This window comes from Hippocampus comes, unplaced genomic scaffold (assembly GCF_001891065.2).
Source record: "Hippocampus comes isolate QL1 unplaced genomic scaffold, H_comes_QL1_v1.1 scaffold14, whole genome shotgun sequence".
Classification (NCBI taxonomy): Eukaryota; Metazoa; Chordata; class Actinopteri; order Syngnathiformes; family Syngnathidae; genus Hippocampus; species Hippocampus comes.
This window is the reverse complement of record NW_017805839.1, coordinates 341041-361421: the sequence shown is the minus strand read 5'-3', so window position 1 is coordinate 361421 and position 20381 is coordinate 341041. Positions and strand designations below refer to the sequence as shown.

The 20381-nt window shown below is 42.0% G+C and overlaps 2 protein-coding genes across 4 annotated transcripts; one reads left to right on the top strand and one right to left on the bottom strand.

The window, feature by feature from the left end:
- Positions 1-2854: 2854 nt before the first annotated feature.
- On the top strand, positions 2855-13556 carry tmem51a (transmembrane protein 51a). Of its 3 annotated transcripts, XM_019887952.1 has the most exons (5): positions 2855-2883; positions 4788-4947; positions 8827-8940; positions 9470-9949; positions 11203-11593. In XM_019887952.1, exons 4-5 carry the CDS (start codon positions 9522-9524, stop codon positions 11591-11593), a joined length of 819 nt encoding a protein of 272 aa, XP_019743511.1. In that variant the 5' UTR covers positions 2855-2883; positions 4788-4947; positions 8827-8940; positions 9470-9521. The 3 variants fall into 3 exon arrangements, with proteins under 3 accessions (XP_019743511.1, XP_019743512.1, XP_019743513.1); XM_019887953.1 differs by lacking the exons at positions 2855-2883; positions 4788-4947 and adding an exon at positions 5873-6045 and having other exon boundaries at positions 11203-13556; XM_019887954.1 differs by lacking the exons at positions 2855-2883; positions 4788-4947; positions 8827-8940 and adding an exon at positions 5873-6045.
- On the bottom strand, positions 13090-17898 carry LOC109526588 (chymotrypsin-like elastase family member 2A). The gene is made up of 8 exons (XM_019887955.1): positions 17802-17898; positions 17565-17653; positions 17328-17425; positions 16150-16275; positions 15871-16007; positions 14297-14442; positions 14050-14202; positions 13090-13914 (listed from the first exon to the last, which is right to left on the bottom strand). The coding sequence occupies exons 1-8, from the start codon at positions 17839-17841 to the stop codon at positions 13897-13899; spliced, it is 807 nt and encodes a 268-aa protein (XP_019743514.1). The 5' UTR covers positions 17842-17898; the 3' UTR covers positions 13090-13896.
- Between the last annotated feature and the right edge of the window lie 2483 nt (positions 17899-20381).

Genomic DNA, 20381 nt, shown 5'->3' with positions numbered 1-20381 from the left:
AAAAAAAAAAAAAAAAAAAAATCATTAACTAAACCTGTAGCTCCACAGAGCTTCATCTACACAACTATATTTGTATTCATTGATACTGTTTTCACTAACCATATTAAAAAAAAAAAAAAACTGATACTGTTTTCACTAACCGTAATGAGACCCTTTCCGAACCGTGTGGCAAAGTTGTATGAAGAGAGAAAAAAAAAATCTATCTATCCGTCCTTATACATGAAATAATCATCCTCCGTCCCCGACCGTCCTCGTCCTTTTAAAGCGCTTCCGTCCTTGCATTTCACCAGTCCTTCCCCCCACCCAACCGCCCCCTCCAAAAAAAGACGTCCATGCATGATGCCGTGGGAGAGAAGCTAATGGCAGAGGTTTCATAATTGAAAAACATTATTTGAAGCTCGTTTGCTGGCTAATTCCCTATTCACATCCACTTACCTTCAGGGCACTCATTTATTTACACACACACACACACACACACACACACACATACACACACAGACACACACACACACACACACACACAAAAATGCTTCATTATTTTTGATTTTTGTTTTTTGTGTGTGTGTGTGTGTGTGTGTGTCTGTGTGTGTATGTGTGTGTGTGTGTGTGTGTGTGTGTGTTTGCTTCCTTAAACTGCCCCTTGTAGATCCCCTGCTAATAAACCAAAGGGGGAACGAGATGTATGTTTCTGAGGGATAATGTGGGACACTGCTCGGCGTGGCGGTGACGCGGCATTCCGTCTCTAAAATGCACCCTGAGGGACGGACGAACCGTTCCGTCCCAGGAACGGAATGCCCTTCTCTTCCTCTGACCCCCGAACTCTAACCTCTAACCCTGACCTGTAACCCTAACCCCAACGCCTAACCCGAATTTAACCCCCAAACCTAACCCCGACATTAAAACTAAGGCTAACCCGAACCCTAAACCCTAACCCAACCCCAAGCCTAAACACATAACCCCAACCCCTAACACTAACCCTAACGCCCTAACCTCTAAAACGAACCCTAACCCAACCCTAACCCTAACCTAATCCAACCCCTAATGCTAACCCTAACCCACACCTAACCCCAACCCTAGATCCCAAACCCGAAATTTAATCTCTCACCCTCTCCTAATCCGAACACTAACGTATCCATAACCCAACCCTAACCGTAACCGTCACCCAAACCTAAGCCTAAACCCTTAACCGTAACCCTACCCCCTACCTCCTAACACTTTCCCTAAATCCCAACCCCTAACACTAATCCTAACCCAACCCTAGCCCCCTTACCCTGGCCCCCTAACCCAACCTCTAACCCCTAACTTTCTCCCTCTCATGGTTAGAGGGTTGGGTTAGGTGTGGGTTAGGGGTTGGATTAGGTTTGGGTTAAGGTTAGGATTTGGGTTGGGTTTGGGTTTGTTTTAGGGGTTAGGGTGTGAGGGTTAGGGTTGGGTTAGGGTTATCCAAACCCTAACCTTAACCCCAAAGCCTAACCCACAACCACTAGCCCTCAATTTAACCCTAACTGGGTTACAGTATGTTCATTTTGCAGTGTTATACAGCAGTTCACTTTTTTTTTTACATTTGAGTAACAGTGAGGAATGTTTGTTATTGTGGTGGGGACAATGTGCCAAGTACATTAATCAGGAAGAAATGATGCTTTGCACCAGAGTGTAGCTCCGCAAACTCATTTCCATCTGTGGTCTCTCGTACACAGAAATGACAGGAAAGCAGACAATACATTGTGCATAACAGGCAACAATGCATAATTAGATCAAGTTATTTAGTAAAAGTAAGTAAAAAGTCCAAGAAAGCCGCCCCACTCTAGCAACTCTTCCCATAACAATTCACCCCACAAGTCATCTCCAGACCCCAGGCAGAAACGATAAGGCTGAAACGTTTGATGACTTCATGATGCCACCATATTACTGCTTTGAATGAAAAGACCGATTGCTCTTTGACTCGTTTTATTTTGGTTTCTGCAGACCGCACATTAAAATATTACTGAAAGGCGGACCGATGAAAATGTGACTGTTTTAAATTTCTTGCATACAAATACTGTAGTTGCATCTCTGGAGTACTGTCTCGTCCACAACGTGTGAAATTAAGAAACCAAGTAAATTGTTAGCTATTTCCAAAAATGTGTCTTTCAGCTAGTCGTTCTGAATTTCGTCAGACTCGTAACCCAATCTTTGCATAATAACCCTGTGGCTAATTTGCAAAACAACTGTCCCACCAATTATTTAGCAGCTCGGCGTTTGCAAAGATCCACCATTTTGAAACGTGACACTGTCTGAAACACGGTCCAACCCGAATCATTAGCTTGCTCAGTGAAGTTGTCGATGGGGTGGGGGTGTTTGGTGAGTTGTCCCCTTCATGCGCACCGAGATGCTAGTTTGTCATCCAGCAGTAAGTTCGGCCGGGTTGAGCAGTTTCTCGCGTGCATGAGACAGCGCCACTCCCAGAAACTGAGCTGTAAAAGAGCAATCTGACTCTTGATCATTCTGACGAAAGCATGCCACAGACATGTTAAGACACCCGCATAATCCGTCTCATGTAAAACAGTGACGGTAAAGTACAGTGAATGACTGTTTTAAAATGGCAGACTCGGGAAGTTATTTTTTCTGGGAAGAATTGTTTGGAAACCATAAGAAATCTGATCAACTGAACTGATCCTGTAAGGGAATTCAATTTACACGTGAGGCTTTGCAGTTTCTTCTGATGAGTTTTTCACATATCCAATCACAGTTGCAGGTTAACTCAATTCCCCGCTAGCGTGTTGCAACTTCCTTCTTTTGCAGCTTTGGGGGTTTTCCAATGGTGACACAACCCCGAAATGACTTGACAGACTTCTGACTAGCTGAAGGGGTGACAACTTGTCTGGAAAGCTTCCACAGACAGAGGTTTGTAAGTTTTCATTAGTCCTGCATATAAATTGGTTAAGTGAAGATTCTATACTGTCTGTTGGTGTCAATGTGAGTGGTTGGGATGGGGTGCAGCGTGCCCGCGATGCGAGTGAGGATAAACGGATTAGAAAATGGATGGATGGATGAATTGGACAAGAGTAGAAACATGCATATGAATGTTGGTAGCGAGTAGTCTTATTTTTTTTTTAGACATTTAGCGACACTGACGTTTTTGTTCGACTCCATAGGCAGGTAGGCTGAGAGCTAGCCCCTGCTTGCTCCCGTGGCTGTCCAGTGTTTGGCTGCAAAACAGATCAGGTTAGCAGGACCAAATAAGAATCTTACCGGCCTCGACATACTACCGCCAGTCTTTATTTCAGTTCAGCACAACGCCCAAAATTCATAGGAATTGGGTGTGTACATATCTCTTTGTTTACTTCAGACAAAACACATACGCAGAGGCATATGCGCAGTCCATACACGATTTACTTAAATTTGCTTCAAGGGAAAACGTTCGATGCAATCAAGGCTCTGCCTGTGCCTTCCTGTCTCAGTTCCTGTATGTGACTTTTTACAGAGAAGCCAGATAGCAATGTTGGTCAGAAGAAAAGTTCCAACCAGAACAATGCAACCCGCTGGCCTGGGTTTAGGCCGCTTTCATCATTATTGTCAAACAGGTCTTTGCTTATGTCTTGGAGAGCAACAGATCTGAAAAACGGGTCCTCTTTGTTTGCGCGAGTCTCGACATGTAAGCAAATAGTGGTCGGGAAAATAAAGCGGCGGCCGGTTTCAGTTCTTGTCATTGGTTGATGACTAAGTTGACAACCATGTATGATAATGACCATTCACAAAGTTGTTTGCTCATGACCACCGGGTACAGTTCTTTGAATTTTCCTTCAACCATCTCATGTCACCACATTACTGTCGCTTTCTGGAAGCACTTTTTGGTGTGTAAATTCCGTTGGACTTTGCTTACTCGGGATTGTTTGTGTAATGCACAAATGTTTGCATGAGAACACATTTTTCACATGAAACCTATGGGCGGTGCACTGTTTAGGCAAAACTACTGGTTGTCCCACGATGAAGGTTCAACACATACACACACACACACACACACACACACACACACACACACACACACACACACACACACACATATACAAGGAGTGTGTCAGCTGTTTTTGGTACCACTAACATTCACATGATTTTCATATTTTATTTCATATCCTCAACATGGTATGCTTCACTTCACCCTAGTGAGAATAAGCAGTATAGGAAATGGATGGATGGATAATTTAATTTGTAAATGTAGGTCAGTGCTTATGATTGTGTTTAGGCCAGCAGGGAGTGGCTTGTTCGCCGATAAAATATAAAAAAAAACACTCACCTACAACTTTAGGTGATGCAGGTGTATATTTTTCTTCTCTCTTCACCTCTTTCTTTTTTGAACACCCCTTGTTGAGCTTTGTATGTCCTTTGGAATAGGCATCTCAAAATAAAGAACAAAAATGAAAAATGCAGGTTTCATTTGTGTCCATGACATCATGTTTCCAATACGAGCATCAGTGACATGTTTAAAGCTCATCCCAGTTGAGTTTGGGCAAGACGGCAAGCTACATCCCGGGGGCTGGATGCCAGACAATCTCAGTCTCACTCTCAATTGACAAACAACCAGTCACACTCACATGGATCAATTTGAACAGCAGGCCCCAACCACCTCCATAGAACAAAAAATGTTATTTGATCATCAGTCTATTTTATCTTAAAAAGCAAGTGCATAGCCACCGTGTGTCTCTGTGCGCACGTGTAATTGTTCATCTGGGTGATGTAATACGGATGTAAAAAAAAACCCAAAACAAACACACACAAAAAAAAAACAATGTCCTATCTTTGTGAAGCAGGTTTTTCTGCAATGATGGAAACCAAAACCAAATCCCAGAGCAAACTGGATGTCACACTTTTGGTGTAATTGACTGCCATTACCCCAACATCGGACCTGCTTGTGGAAGAGGAACAAACGCAGGGCTTCCTCTATTTACCACAACTACATTTGGTTTAATGGTGAGTTGTATTTATTTGTTCCTATGCGAGTCTGTGAAAATTTTGCTTCATATGAAGTGTGTGGTGCAAAAAAAAAATAAATACATTTGGTGACCACTGATTCTAGCACAGGCGGTTCAAGACAGTTTTGCTTTGGGGTGGTGAATGGGTGGCAGGAGTTTCATTTGGGAGGGTGGAAGTTATACACCCCACAGCGTGCCATATAAAGGACACACAAACACTAATTCGGGTTTTAAGTTCTGCATTCCCAAATTTTATGCATGTCGTGAATAACAAACAGTAGCTTAGTGTTGAGCACTAGCCCAGTCTGTGTATGTAGGCTACGTGATAACTATTCTCATGTAGGACTACTACAAACAATTATTTTGCGAATTGATTAAATACTTACTAATAGTACGGTAGTTGCAATTAGTCAACCAATCGGATCATGTAAATTGCAGCATATCGCTCCAGCAAGCAGGTGCTCACACATAACCATCATGAGCTTACAGCCTGAATTCTTTAAGGTACATGTATGTACAAACTAAAAATTAAGACAATCAAGGTGATAGTACAATTCAACTTTGATTAAGCTTGGCAGCTTGTACTAGCTTTCCTGACATAATGGCGCAATTTAAATTGAATGTTGTGGCCGTTATATTTGGATTTGTAAACATTAAGTGCATTTGAAAATGGGCCAACGACTGTATACACTAATCTAAATAGCCACTTGTCAACAATGTTTTTTTTTTTTTTTTAATGAATGTTAAACGGCAGTAAGTCAAATTAAAGACCTGCCCACCATTTTATGAGGCGCTGAGAGTTTTAAGGCTGTTGCCAGTAAAGGGTTAACCCTGAAGTCGAAGTATCCTCCTTCTCTGTCTGGTGGCGTCTCTCTCTCTCTCTCTCTCTCTCACTCTCTTTCTCTCCCTCTCTCTCTCTCAGTCCCCCTCTCTCCCTCCCTGTGTAGGACCAACCGTCTATTTGAAAGCAAAAACAGATCGTTCCTTTATGTCGTTTTGTCACTAAAATGTGCTGCCGTCTACTTGTTTGTGCATCACGTTCGTTCGACGACCCAATGCGGATAACGTGGCGGAGCTGAGTACCATTTGACTGGAGGTGAGTGTAAAAACAAAACAAAAAAAAAAAAAAAACACCCCACCACTTTCTTTCTCCGGCCGAAGCTCACACGAAGACGATCCTTTTATCTGTAAAGTTTACCACGAGCGCGGGGTGTGTCGTTGCTCGGTGTGACGTAACACGGACGTTATATTTTGCATTCAGAGTGTCTTAACTTGAGTTCCAATGCCGAATGTAGCATTTTAGAGCTATAGCTTGCAACTTTTGGTGTGTAATGGCTTTTATCTTGGGACAAAACCTACCCTCGAGCCTTCCATTCTACTTCCCTGTTGATGGCACTCTTCTGCGTTGCAATGAACGCTCTCAGACGGATATTAATCGCGTATATTGACAGAGACCAGTTGACATAATGGGGTGACTTTATTCAGTTGTTCACGTCATAATTTTAGCTCATGCCACACATTCTTCGTCCCTCCGAGCAGTGGCGTCCAAAGCACTGTGAATGTTCGGGGCGGGGGCCTGATTATTTGGGGGGGGCAGATTGGGGATTGACTATTTATTTTTTCATGTTCTTGTCGTACGAACACACATTTGTCCAGATGACAGGGCACAGAATACAGTCCAGGTTAGTCCAATAACTCTCAAAAGTTGTGAAAAATACGTAAGATTAAAACAAATATACAGTATATGATAAGGTAAGATAGCTTTGAACTAAAATAGCCAGATAAGGTTGACAGTTTAGTTTACCAATAGCGGATCAAATGTAAACCAAACTTCATTCAGTTGATAATCAGTGAAGAAATGTTTTTATTGATCCAATATATGTGACTGAGCAAGATTATGAGAATCAGAATCATTTTTATTGGCCAAGTATGTAGAACACACAGGGAATTTGTCTCCGGTAGTACAGGCTACACTAGTATCATCGAGAACAAGCAACTACGATATACAAGGACATGACAAATAAGTATCGAGAGACTTTCCGTAATGTAAGGGTGCCAATGACAGCTGTGACACAATGCGCAAAGTATCATGCAGAGCTAAAGTGATCAGTAGTAGAATACAACACTATGCCAACTTCACATTTGAAATTTGGTGGTGACTCGATTTACTTCTCACCCACCCCCAAGCCAGACCCCACCACCTAAAAGTAGCTTCAGACTTGCATGAGACTTGGAGGATCTGACTTGAGACTTGGTTGTGACTTGCTCATATGTGATGTACTCCCGCCTTTGCTCACTGACTTGCTTCAAAAACTGAAAAAAATCAGTGAATTGTATTGTGGTTTTGAAATGACCTGGATTCATGCAAGCATTGGTCCTGAAATGTTATCTGATCGTCATCTAAATCACAACAGTAGACAAACACAGTCTGCTGAAATAAATACCACAAATAAAGTGACGTCCAGAGACCGCCGGGATAGGCTTCAGCATGCCCGCGCCCCTCGTGAGGATGAGCGGCTCAGATCATGCATGGATAGATGATGGATGGACAAATAATTGCAGCAGAACCTCAGTTCACAAGTTTAGTTCATTCCAAGATGATGAAATATTCACCAACCAAAGCATTCTTTTCCCCATTTAAAATAAATGGAAATATAATTCATCTGGTCCATCCTCAGAACCAAGTTATGGTTAAATTTAATTTATGGATTTATTTTTAAAAAGAAAGACAAAAGGAAAGAAATTTACCTCTTATTGCATCTTTTGTTTTTCTTAAGAATAGTACAGAGCTGAGAAATTGAGCAACAACTTCCCACCACAGTCTTTGCGGGATCCCCACCTGACAGCGGCGGGGTGTCTACTCCCCCAAAAGATGTTAGATTCTGTCTACCCAAACAGCATAATGAGGCTCTAAATCATAAATCTCTGCTGCTGTTTACTTTTTGTTTTTGACATGATAGTACTTCCATGCAGTCGCTTGAAAAGGCGGGCCCTTCCCCTAGCATAGCTGCCTGGTCATGGGTGGAGAGGCTCAGTGTGGGGGCAGTATTGTGTAAATTACCTACCCGTATTTTCCGCACTATAAGGCGCACTTGAAAGCGTTCGATTTTCTCAAAAGGAGATGCGCTTTATAATCCGATGCACCTTACATATGGATTATTATTTCTTGCAAGTAGTTTAATTTTTAAATGGTCTGTAAAGCGCTTCGTTATAGCTGCAGCGGTTGTGAAAGCTCTATATAAATACAGCTGTATTGTATTGTATTGTATTCCTTTTAGCGTAGCTCCATCTAGTGGATGCATATCATAACCGGAATCACTTTTGTAGCTTCTATTCAATGCACCTTATAATGCAGTGAAAAAAGTTTTAAAATAGGCCATTCATTGAAGACGAGCCTTATACTCCAAAGCACCTTATAGTGCCAGAAATACGGTAGTCACACCGGCAAAATTCAGAACGGCTTGATCACAGAAATAAAATTGGGGAACAAAATAATTGGCGAGCACGCCATTCCTTTTAGCGTAGCTCCATCTAGTGGATGCATATCATAACCGGAATCACTTTTGTAGCTTCTATTCAATGCACCTTATAATGCAGTGAAAAAAGTTTTAAAATAGGCCATTCATTGAAGACGAGCCTTATACTCCAAAGCACCTTATAGTGCCAGAAATATGGCAGTCACACTGGCAAAATTCAGAACGGCTTGATCACAGAAGTAAAATTGGGGAACACAGAACCAAATATTTACATGCAAAGAATCTAAAAAGTTATTTTTCCATGTGTCCTCTTCAAAAGGGATTTTATGGTTACGATTTCATTTCATCAGGAAATAAATTCCCGTGACATGTACTTCTATTTTTTTTTTTTTTTGGTTAAGGTTGGTACAAGTCCCAGCCACATCCATGGATGATGCAGGATTTATGACCTGTACTGCAAGCACCGGCAGTAACAGCCACAGCAGCCGTAGCCAAGCGGTGATCAAGGTCTTTTGGTAAGATTTAATTGTGTCTGTTTTGGCCTTGTGTCTTTGGTATGGAAACATTTAAGTCTGTGGAGTGCCTGCCCACCCACCAAGTGTGAAATGATACAGCCAACAGTGCCTGCCAAGACCCGAAACAGAATAAGACATATTTGGATGAATCGAGTATCGACAATCGTATATTGCATGTTGTGGTGTGTTCTTTGTGTGGCTTTTTACAGTCGCTGCGGCTGCCCATATTAAGCTTCTATCCTCACTGTGGAAAATAAGTGACTTGCCTGTAAATCTTTGACTATTCAACACACCTTTTGCGTCGACGTGCCGGTGGCGTAGTATGTCATTTTGTTTTGTGAGTTTTTACTCTGAAAACTAGGCTTTAATTTGCATTCAGTGCAAAACTGTGAATGGGGCAACTTGTTTCCTCATCATTGCATACATAAGTACACAACATTGATGCATGCGTTGACCAGCCAAACCCTCACCGGGTAGCTGTAAACATTTTTCACAGCAACGTTAACTACTTGTGTGTTTTTCTCTGCAGTTTTTGACCTCGCTGCACTCGATCGACTGATTGAATCCGAGTGACTGTCAAGATGCGTTCTAGTGCGGATGGACATTCCAGTCCCCACAGCAGAGGACACACCAATGACAATAACAACAACAACAACAACAGCAGCAGCATCAACGAGAACAGTGGAAATTCCGGTTCCCAGTATGCACTCTGCGCTCTGGGTGTTGGACTCGTGGCCCTGGGCATTGTCATGATCGTCTGGAGCGTGGTGCCTGCAGGCCCGAATGCGAACAACAGCAACGGTAATTCAGGTGGCGGAGAAGCCGATTCATCTGGGAACAGGAAAAGTAAAGCTTCCTCTGTGGCCTTTGTCCTGGTGGCCTCGGGGGTGGTCATGCTGCTGATGTCCTTGTGCCTGGGAATGAGGAACAAGCAGAGGGAGCAGCGGAGGCTCCAGGAGGCTCAGAACCGCAGAGCTGTGACCGCCAGGGAGAATGGCGATGTAGAAATGTGAGTTATTATGGGTTTTTTTTTGGTTTGTTTAAAGACAATACAGTGTTGAAATACAAGTGTAATTCACTCGTGATGAAGTGTAGCCCCCATGAGTGAAAATACAATTAATGTATTTATCAGGGCTCACTTTTTTTATTTTTCTTGCCACTCTCATGAGAAGTAGCACTTGCCTTTTCACGCCCCGCAGTCATCATGGGTAATGAAAGCCTTCTTTGGTTTTGGCGCACCATGCGTGAGTGGGATGACGGGTGTGGTGTGACTTATTTTCATGTGACATGTTCAAGCGCCTCCTCAAAATAGGATTTTTTTTTTAGACAGGCTCTAGGGTTTTCCTGGTGATTGTTTTTTTTTTTTTTGAGAAATTGCATTTGCTTGGTCACAAAAAAAAAAAAAAAAAAAAAAACAACATTTACCTGTTTGAAAATCCCCAAAATTGTCCGGCACCTTGATAGTCAAACAAACAAAAAAAAGTCTGTTACTTGCTTGCAGCTCTTCTTTGACGGTTCTAGGAATGACTTCAGGCTGTTTCTGGTATGTCATGTCACATTACCGCAGTTGAAGTTCAAAATGACACCTACGAGTGCAACACTGGTCAGATGATCACAGTTTTCATGATGACAAAATTTGGGAAGTTGAAGGTCCTCTGAAACTAGCCAAATGCGGCCACCTCCAGCTTTTATATGCAGGAAAAACTCTGGTGTAAAAAGAGGGTGAAATGTGTGCTGTCATTCTTGACCCCTTGGAGGTATTTAGACAAAAAAAACATGTCCCAGGCATGTCTAATTCATTCACTGCGAACCCATTTCAAAGCCAGCCCTTTTAGACAGAAGATTGTGTTGCCCTGAACATACCATAATAAGTCACCAATAAAAAGTTTCTTTTTAGCTTTTTTGATCCATCACTACTTTGACAAAATCATGGAGAGAAAAATAACTTTTTGTGAAAGAAAATGTCAAGCAGGACACTAACTTTAATGCTTATCGTCTCTACTTGTGCTACTCAGACTACAAAACGACAAAAACAAGCGTGCGAAAGGGCTTTTAATGACCAAATATTTTTGGTCATTAAAAGCTGCTTTTTCACATTATCCCCAGAAGTGGAACAAAGCACATCTAGAATTTTCAATGTATCAAGATCTGCGTCGCGCTGATGGCAAACCATAAAATGCAGTCTATTATTTCTCTCACCAGTCTTGGTTTTTGCAATGACCATTTATGCCATTTATTTTTTTTTTATTTGCCTGTGTGCAGTGCCGAGCAAGACACCCGACGCTATGCTGTGCCCACCTATGAAGAGGCAGTAGGCAGTGGCCAGTACCCAGTCCGCCAAAGCAATGTTCAGCCCAGCTCCTCCCAGCTCCCCTCCTACGATGACTTGGTCCAAGTCGATGGGGTGCATTATGAATTTGAAGGTCCAGAGGTCGGGGATCCTGGGTCGCAGCTCGGCCCCGCCTCCGCCGCCACACCTGCAGCTGCTTCCGCCTCAAACCGGAGACCAAATAAAAGTGCCCGCAAGCTCCTCCCCATCAAGATCCGCAGGATCAAATCGGAGAAGGTGCCCAATTCTCAACTGGCTGCTGGCATTAGTATAGAACCTCTCACCCCGCCACCGCAGTATGAGGACAAGGCGCCCCCCATCTGATGATAACTTTCAAACCTGAAACTGCAATCTTCCATCAATCAGGACCGCATCAAGACAAGCCTTGGTGAACGCATGGCCGAGGTAGAAAAGCACCAAATAGTCTTTCGTCATGCCTGCGTCGATTCATTTGATGGAACAGCTCATGAGACTTCACCGGATTATTTGTGCGCACATGAGGACCGAGACCGGCAGCAACTGTCACTGACTCCAGCCAGCAGAGTGGGTGACGTTTGTCTCTGCAGGCTACCACAACTGTTAACAACACACCACACCAGGAGTGGCTTGTGATATCATTGCTTTAAGAGCTTCGTAAACAAAGACGAGACATTTTGGACAAGTGTTGGCTTCTGTTCAAGCAGCACATCCTTTTTATTACCTTAGACCAACATGCCTTTGATTTTTCTGAACCCTGCAATGGAATTCAGTGGGAAATTGTACCACAATTAGCAACCAGTATTAAACTGGAACTCTATTTTTCCAGCAGAGCATCATGAGCGGTGCAATCACTTTTTGACGTGACGACGTGCATTGCCACATGACACTACGCTAACGTGGCAGACGTTACAAGTAACTATTACGAGTAGATTCTCTACTACTATCTCTCTACTATCATTGAATGGATGATGGTGGGATAGATTGTGTTTTTCTATGACCACGCCCTTCTACTTTTTGTGACATTTGTTCACACAGAAACGAAACGAGCTTTATTTCTAATAACACTTTACATTATTACTTGTTACACAGCGCTTTTGTTTGCATTTATAGATCACAGTTCCCATCCAACGACAAACACACTTTGTTGAAATTTCATTGCATTTGCATCATATTTATACATTTTGTAATTGATTAATTCAACTGGTGTGCAATGCTTTCTTTCACGGGATGGTGACGGGGTGGTTAAAAAGAAATGGCGAGCTTATATTTAATAAGGCACCATTCAAAATAGTTGATGCAAACATATGATTGATCCCCCCCCCCCCACATCCTCTTTGGAGTATGCCCACTTTGCAGTTTAATTGCCCCTGCCTCAATGTGTACTACAACCGAACTGACTTTTGACGTTCCCAATTCAGTGTCAGTTTTGCTCTGAAAAACATCCTCTCAGGGAAGGAGGGAAACAAGGGAACAATAGAAGAAACTCTGGGGCCTGCCTTCACGCAGTCGTCACCACATAAGAGCAGTCGCTCTCCGAAAGCATAGACTCCACTCCACTGTGGGCCTTTTTTTTTTTTTTTCTCGTCTCATTCATGATGACCAACAAGAGTCTCTTTGAGTGTGCAGCTGCACTGTTCTAACAGCAAAACTTGCTCATCAACTGCAGCTTGACTCAGAGGCCTGTTTTCACCTCTGACCACGCTGGCAATGAGCCACGCAGCAGAAGGCTCTCCATTCACGGGGCAAATGTTGCCATTAGCGTGCGCTGTTTTATCAATAGCTGCCAAATGTCAGATGAGAATAACACATGGGAAGAAATGGATTGAACTTTGGGAGTGTTCTTTTGCCCTGTGTTTGAATGGAATCAAGTGGTGGTGTTAGTGGCAAAAGAGGAATTAATGATACACTGCGAGCATATTTGTACGAAGCAACAAGTCATTTTGTCCCGAACCTCCCCTGGAATAACCCTTCTCCGTTGTATTTACTGATTCTCCTCATGGAGTGCCTCATTTGTTTGCAAGAGTTTATCTTCCAGGAATAAAAGATTGTAATAATTAAGCCGGTGATAAGGTAAACAGTTCTCTGTGGCGAATGGCGAGTGCAGAAAACATTTGGTTTTCCATTGAGAGTCCGAACACATTTATGCTGTTTCATGTTTCTTAGGACTTAAATCCTTTGTGTGTGTGTGTTTGTGTGTGTGTGTGTGTGTGTGAATTGTGAAGATATATTCGTAAAAATGCCTTTTCACCAGTTTGAACTGAAAGCAATTTATTTTGAGAGTATTATATTGGAATAAAAAGATTTCAGTAAACCGTGTTTTCTTTTTTTTTTTTTAACTTTGAAGGAACAACGATTCTGTATGTATAGTAGCATTTAAACCTGCTTCGCCAACTACAAACGAAATACATATTTCCTAGGATGAGATGTTCATGTCATTTGGTACAATAAAAAGGAGACCAGGGCGAAAGTCGACTCCACAATATAAGCAGCATGATGCAGTCATTCGTTGTTTTGGCGTAAATCTGACAGATATGACCATAAAATATCCGATGTAAAAGACAGTGATCAAAGTTTTTCCCCTTGTTGTTCATATTCGACAATTTATTATTAGTATCAGACCATTTTAGGTTGCCCTTTGAACAGCTGCATCAGTAGTTGCTCTTAACCTGTAGACACAAACGAAAACATTGTTTAACATACCGACAGTATCTTGTTTTAGCAAAGCCAAGGCTGTTTGTCTACCCCAAGCGCCTTCGGCTGTGCTGGTGAAAGTGGTTCACTTTAAAATATTTGTTGCTTACTCTGTTAATCCAGTCCAGGTAGGAGCTGACTTGAGTAAACACGGTTGGCTTCTGGAAGAAGTTACAGCCCTGCCCTGAACCAAAGCTCACCACGCCATGCACGGTCCAGGAGCCATCGGGGTTCTGGCAGTTCAAAGGACCCCCGGAGTCTCCCTGTCATGTCATGCACAAATGAATCCGAAATGTTTCACTTCATTTTTTTACTATCTTCATTTCTCTTCATTTGCAGTTTCCTTTTTAGCCTCACATTACAGCCAGCAGTGATGCCGTCTCCACCAGCGCAGACCATCTTGTCGGTTGCCAGGATGCCCCACCAATCGGGGTGCGAGCAGGTGTCATGGTCGACCACTGGCAGGAGAGCCTGCTGCAGGATGTCAGCTAGCAAACCGTCAGCTGACAGTAACGACACACACATGCTAAATAAGACCTGCGGCTATAGAATGTTACTTCTCCCACATGACGAAAATCCTTCCAATGCATCTAACAATAAAGTAAAACACTTGCCGCAAATAGCAAAAAAATCACAAGCAGTGAACAAACCCCACTTGCCCAAATGTTGACATGTATATATTAATAGTTTAAGACGTAACTACATCACAAGCTATGATCCCAGAACACCTTATTACTATTTCAAATTCCTTACAATATTAGCCTTAAAAGACAAAGTAAATGGCTTACAATTGCCCAAAAATTTTTTAACAGTCACTTGGCAGCGCAAAAAGCATACAAAAGTAGTAAACACTCTCAATAACTTCGGCTAACAGTGCAGGCTAAACTTAGCTAGTACCTGGTATCCCCTGTTGGTCTTCTATCCAAGTACAAACCCTGTCTGGGTGCTTTTTAGTATGTTCATACTTAATTCCTACTTCTCCCCAATACAGACTACAATTATGACTTAATTAGATCCTGACAACCGTGGACTGAGTCAGAGCAAAAAAGGTCGGGCCGCACTAACATTACGCAATGTCAAGTGAGGGCACACAAAATTTCCCGAGGGCCGCGAATGTGAAACCTCTGAGCAAAGCCACTCGTGACCTTTTCACAGTCTATTAGCGCCCTCTCTTGATGGAGATTTGACCCTGCAGTCAATTAGATCTTCCCTGTTAGGGGCACGTCTCATCAGGTGTCACCACCTTCTCGGTTTGGCATAATTTTTGCACAAGATGCCCTTCCTGATACATATTTATCCGTGTTTGGGACCAGTAGCAGCTGGGAATTGGGGTCTCGCAAATCCAGTAAGATATTCTCGCATACCTGTCAACTTTTCGGAGCGCCAACCTGTATAAACTACCAAAAAAATCCTTATAAAGAGCAAAAAATCCTTATAACATAATAAAGCATTTTATATGTCAAAATAACGGCAGAAAAAAAACCCACGAAATATGAATGATATATTTGTTTCCTTGTAGAACTTGCTTGTACACTACCGAAGTATGCAATGAATACTCTGCTGTTTTCAACTAGGAACCACGCGATTTACTGGAAAGTTACCGGAAATGAAAGCATTCGAGTAGACTAGCACCATTCTGGGCAAAAGCAAACGGAACTACCTGTTAGGGGGGAAAAAAAACCAAAAAAAAACCCCGGAAATTTTCAGAATCCGTATGATTTGTGCGATATGGCCATAAACGTAAGATTCACCACAAAATCCGTATGAACTAGGGCTAAACCGTATGAGTTGACAGGTATGTTATCGTTTGTAACTGCGATTTGAACTCTGGTCGCCCTGTGTCCGATTACTCGATGATTCGAAGGAAGAGTCGTTACGACGATAAAATGTAAAATGTTTCGTTAGTGTCAGCTCAAAAATTGTGCACTCACTGGACAACCGACCCCAGCCAGTTATGTAGCATGCAGCACCATGGGGAAGGACGGCATGACGTGATGGGAGGCAGGATGGCATGATGGTGTCAGAGAAGACCACGGGGGAGGAGAGCTTGATCAGGGCTATGTCGTTTCTGCGAAAGACACATGCAGCAGGACGTGGCAAGTCAGTGTGTATTGAGCAGTACAATGTCCTGACACCTCAACATGAGCTCACTTTTATGAGTCCCCGCTGAGGTGAAGTAATGTGGACGGCTGTCACGTTGATGCTGTTACCGGCTGAGCAGGATGTTGTAGCCCTCATGGGTGATGATGATCCGGGCCGCCCTCCGAGCTGCCGAGTTTTCCTCACTCGCCTTTAAGCTGTGCTTACCCACTTCCACTCTATAGTTGTGACGGCCACTGTGGGATTGTTCATGACATGACGGTGTTGAGAGGCTGAACGGGTGTCTGGGCTTATTCTGTCCGTGCAATTCGTATTCAAGACGATTGTGGACCGCTTGCTATTACAGTTTTTCTCAGTCACTTTGGTCCATTTCTAATATCAGAATTGAAAATGTGTAAAATAGTAAGTCTCAAATGAGTCTTTGTACAAATAGCAAAACGTCACGGTGCCCCTGCAAAAGTCATTTTCTTTCTCAAAATCCTCAATGCATCCCTCAAAAGTAAATATTTGTAGGACTGAACTCGTCAGTGGCATCAGAATGACAAGACGTGTTATCTTGTTTGGATAAGTCAGTCAAATTGCTTCATCGTGTCAGTGTAACAGCGTACCCTGGAGTCATGTTCTGATGTAAACTGTGATGGTTTGTTTTGTCTTTGCTTGAATCTTTTTGAACACAGTGAAGTGATTCACACCTTTTCAATTGAGTCTCATGATTGTTTTCTTCAATTAACACCTCATATGGAAAAATGCTATTGATTAATTCTTGTTCTTGTTTTTTAAATTTTTCTTTATATACACTTGAAACCTTTAAGTCACTCTCTCTCTCATTTCAAACAGCTTCTGAATGTTGCGACAGAGTAGGTTTTTGTGAACTGCATACATTGTGCTGTTTTAAACTCAACTAAGGTTTATAACTTCATGGTGTTTGATTTGAAAAATAGTCAATTCGCATTGCTCTTTTTGATGTTTGAAAACAGGATAAGTACCGTATATGTTTTGTTTGGCGATTCCCATTATTTCCACACAATAGATCAGGTATGACAATAATAATGAACAATATAACGACGACAATGACTTTCTTATTGAGGACACCATTGGTTATTTTTTCAGAGGTTCTCTATGATTCTTGACATTTTTCTTTTGACATGATCTATCTGTGACTTTCAAGCTAATTTTGCGTCGATAACAACTCCCAAGAAATTGAATTCATACGCCCTCGAGTGTTGCTTAACCTTCCTCAATGTCTGGTGATGAAATTGTCCACGTTCCTCTTTGTGCTCAGTCTTACTTAATGCAGTGCGCAGCAGTGAGGACCCACTCGGGTGCGATCAAAGTTCCCCCACACACATGACTCCAGCGCCCACTGCTGTCTGACTGGAGAGAAACCTGTCCGGCACAGGAAGACAGGAAGCAGTTTTATTTTTGGGATCCATGGAGGCTTGCATTTGGGTTATAGTCAGCGCAAAACTAGTACAAACAGCAACTAAAAGAGACAAATGCATCCCTATAAATAGTGGGACCTCACCTGCCACGGCCAACTGTGTGGCTTAACGTCCACTCCTGCAACCACTCGAGCCGGCAGAGGAGGGTAGGCGGGAAGGCCACATCCGCAGACTAAAAATATGTCAGCAACACAATTTAATGTTCCTTTTCGGCACTGTAGTTTGTGCAACAGCAACATGTCACCAACACAGTGCTTTAACATTAGACAATCACTCTCAATTGCAGTCAATATTCAACATAAAACTGTCCACATTCTTACCGTCAGCGACCAGTAAAGTGAGAAGGAGCAGCTTCCTCATGACTGTCCTGTGTCCAAGTGGCTGTCCTTAGAAAAAAGAAAACTGCATCAGACCTGTACACGCAGAAATCCAAACAAGTGTTAAGCGGGGAGGATTTGACATGTGGTTCGAGGGAGCATTTTCCCATCACCGCTTCTCTTCCTCATTGGATTATTTGGTTTTGTTCATTACATTAGTGGTCATGAATGAAAACACTCAAAACAATAAATGGCCTTTCTGATACAGGTACTTCTCCAAAAATTAGAATATGGTATAATTGTTAATCATATCAGTAATTCAAAAAGTGGAAGTGTCTGATATAGATTAAACACAGAACATACATTTTTAGAAGGCCAATTCCTTCTCATTTTCTAAAAATAATTGAAAGTTTTTCATGATATTCAAATTTATTGAGATGCACGTTTACCGTTCTTTTGAAAGGACGTGTAGTCTTTTCTGTATGCGTACACATTACTTCTCCCTCTTTTTTCCGAAGGTAACTTTTATTTTTTATACCGGTAATTTAAAGAAGAGGACTTCTTTAAATTACCGGTATTGAACACGCCTAACAATGTGATCATTAAGAAAAATGATGGTTCAGATTCGCGACATGTATTCTAATGCACTGTGTCTTTTCGATTGCTGATTGAGACATCTGTGGGGTTCCCATTGGGGTTAGCTTTGGCTGATAAACTCTCAATGGTGATATGGTAGCTAAGCTGTACATTAGCTGCTTCAATGTTTATTTTTCTTTATTTTCTCAAATCAATATTTGGTCAAACTAGAAAAGACCTTGAAAATACCTCAAAACATTGTGCCGCATTGGGCCCTGCACTAGGACTAGAGTGAGCCACAAGATGGCGACAAATGATTGTATTTGCTAGTTGTGACTCAGGCATTTCTACTGAGATATTTCAAAAAAGTACATTTTACTCAGTGCTCGACACGACAATACCGCAATACTTGTAAAATTACAAATGAAACAAATTTTAATGATTTGAAAAGAAAACAATTAGACCACTGGGTGTCTATGGCCATGTTTGGGCTCATTGACGACTTTGATTGAACTCAAAAATCAAATGACACTCACAATCACGAGTATACGATAACCATTGAAGGGCCCTGTGAATTAAAAGGGTCGATAAAAGTCTAAAATAGCAGAAATGTTATGCCTTTTAGGTGTATGGAATTTTGAGACATTTTTCATGTTTTTCATGTTGCCACGAGAAATGGGCTTTGAGTGCTTAATTTTCAAAAACGTAGCTATAAATGAATGAATACCAAACAATATTACCACAGTTTAAAAAAAAAGTCGAAATCGTGTCAGACCTAGAATTTGGTGGTTCCACTATTGCAATGCATCTTAAGTGTGCTGGGGAAACCGAGAGGGTTAGCACCCAAATTGACAGGGCTTTAATAGTATATAGTTGAAGTCATCATCACTGAGTGTGTGTGTGTGTGTGTGTGTGTGTGGGGGGGGGGGGCATCACGGGACAAAGTAGCCTTTATGCAGTGTGCTGAGCTCCAAGGCAGAAACATTGTTCAGCATTATAACATTGTGTAACTAAAACCACATGTTCCAAAGTGGAGGACAGACAAACACAGAGTGACTGCTACTCAACGTCAAGAACCGACAGTCAATCTTGAGGAGGGAATAGAACAAATGAAGACATTTGAGTGACAATGGCCTTTCCTGGTGTGGTTAATTTGAAAAAAAAAAAAAAAGAATTTAAATAAGTACACTTGAGCTGTCCAAAAACTGATGCCATCACGATGCTGCTTTCTCCTATTAGTTGGGTGAATAATGATACACTTTCTTGAGCGACTGCATCAACAATGGCCTGGTGAGTTTAGTTGAGGCAGCTATTGTGGCTTAAGGTCGATTTACTGAAACATAACCAATGTCCACATGTGAAGTCTATGTGTGTCACTCTTGTCATTCTGAGCATCTTAACATCATTGACTTTGATGACTTGATTATACTTTTCAAGGTTAATGGAAGCTCACTATGCTGTATATTGTTTACTGAAGGTTTGTTGTTTTGATGGTGACGATTGCAAAACAGTTAAGAATTTGGCTACACGGTCTTGATTATACTTTTCAAGGTTAATGGAAGCTCACTTTACTGAAGGTCTGTTGTTTTGATGGTGACGATTGCAAAACAGTTAAGAATTTGGCTACACGGTACAGTTTTTTGATTGTGAATGTTGAACCATGAAAAGGATCCTTTGTGTTTTCATTGTTTACTACGGAAAACCATGTTTTGAAACCCAGACAGAATCCTGGAAAAGACTGTGTTGCACCTTGGATTCCCTCGAAGGGGAAATGATCATTTTAGCACAAATCCCATTTTGTGTGGACCCGGCAGGTTCCTCATAATCACGCTGGCTATGTGTGTGTCAGCTCTAGAAGCTCCTTAGATCGAGACAATTAAGTCACCTAAATACAGCTTTGTTTAATTATCAGAAAGCGGTCGATGCATGCTGATGGTCACACAAATCCTGAAGGCCCTCATCGCCACCTCCACTGCTGTGCTGCCACTTCCTTCTCTCAGCCCAAAA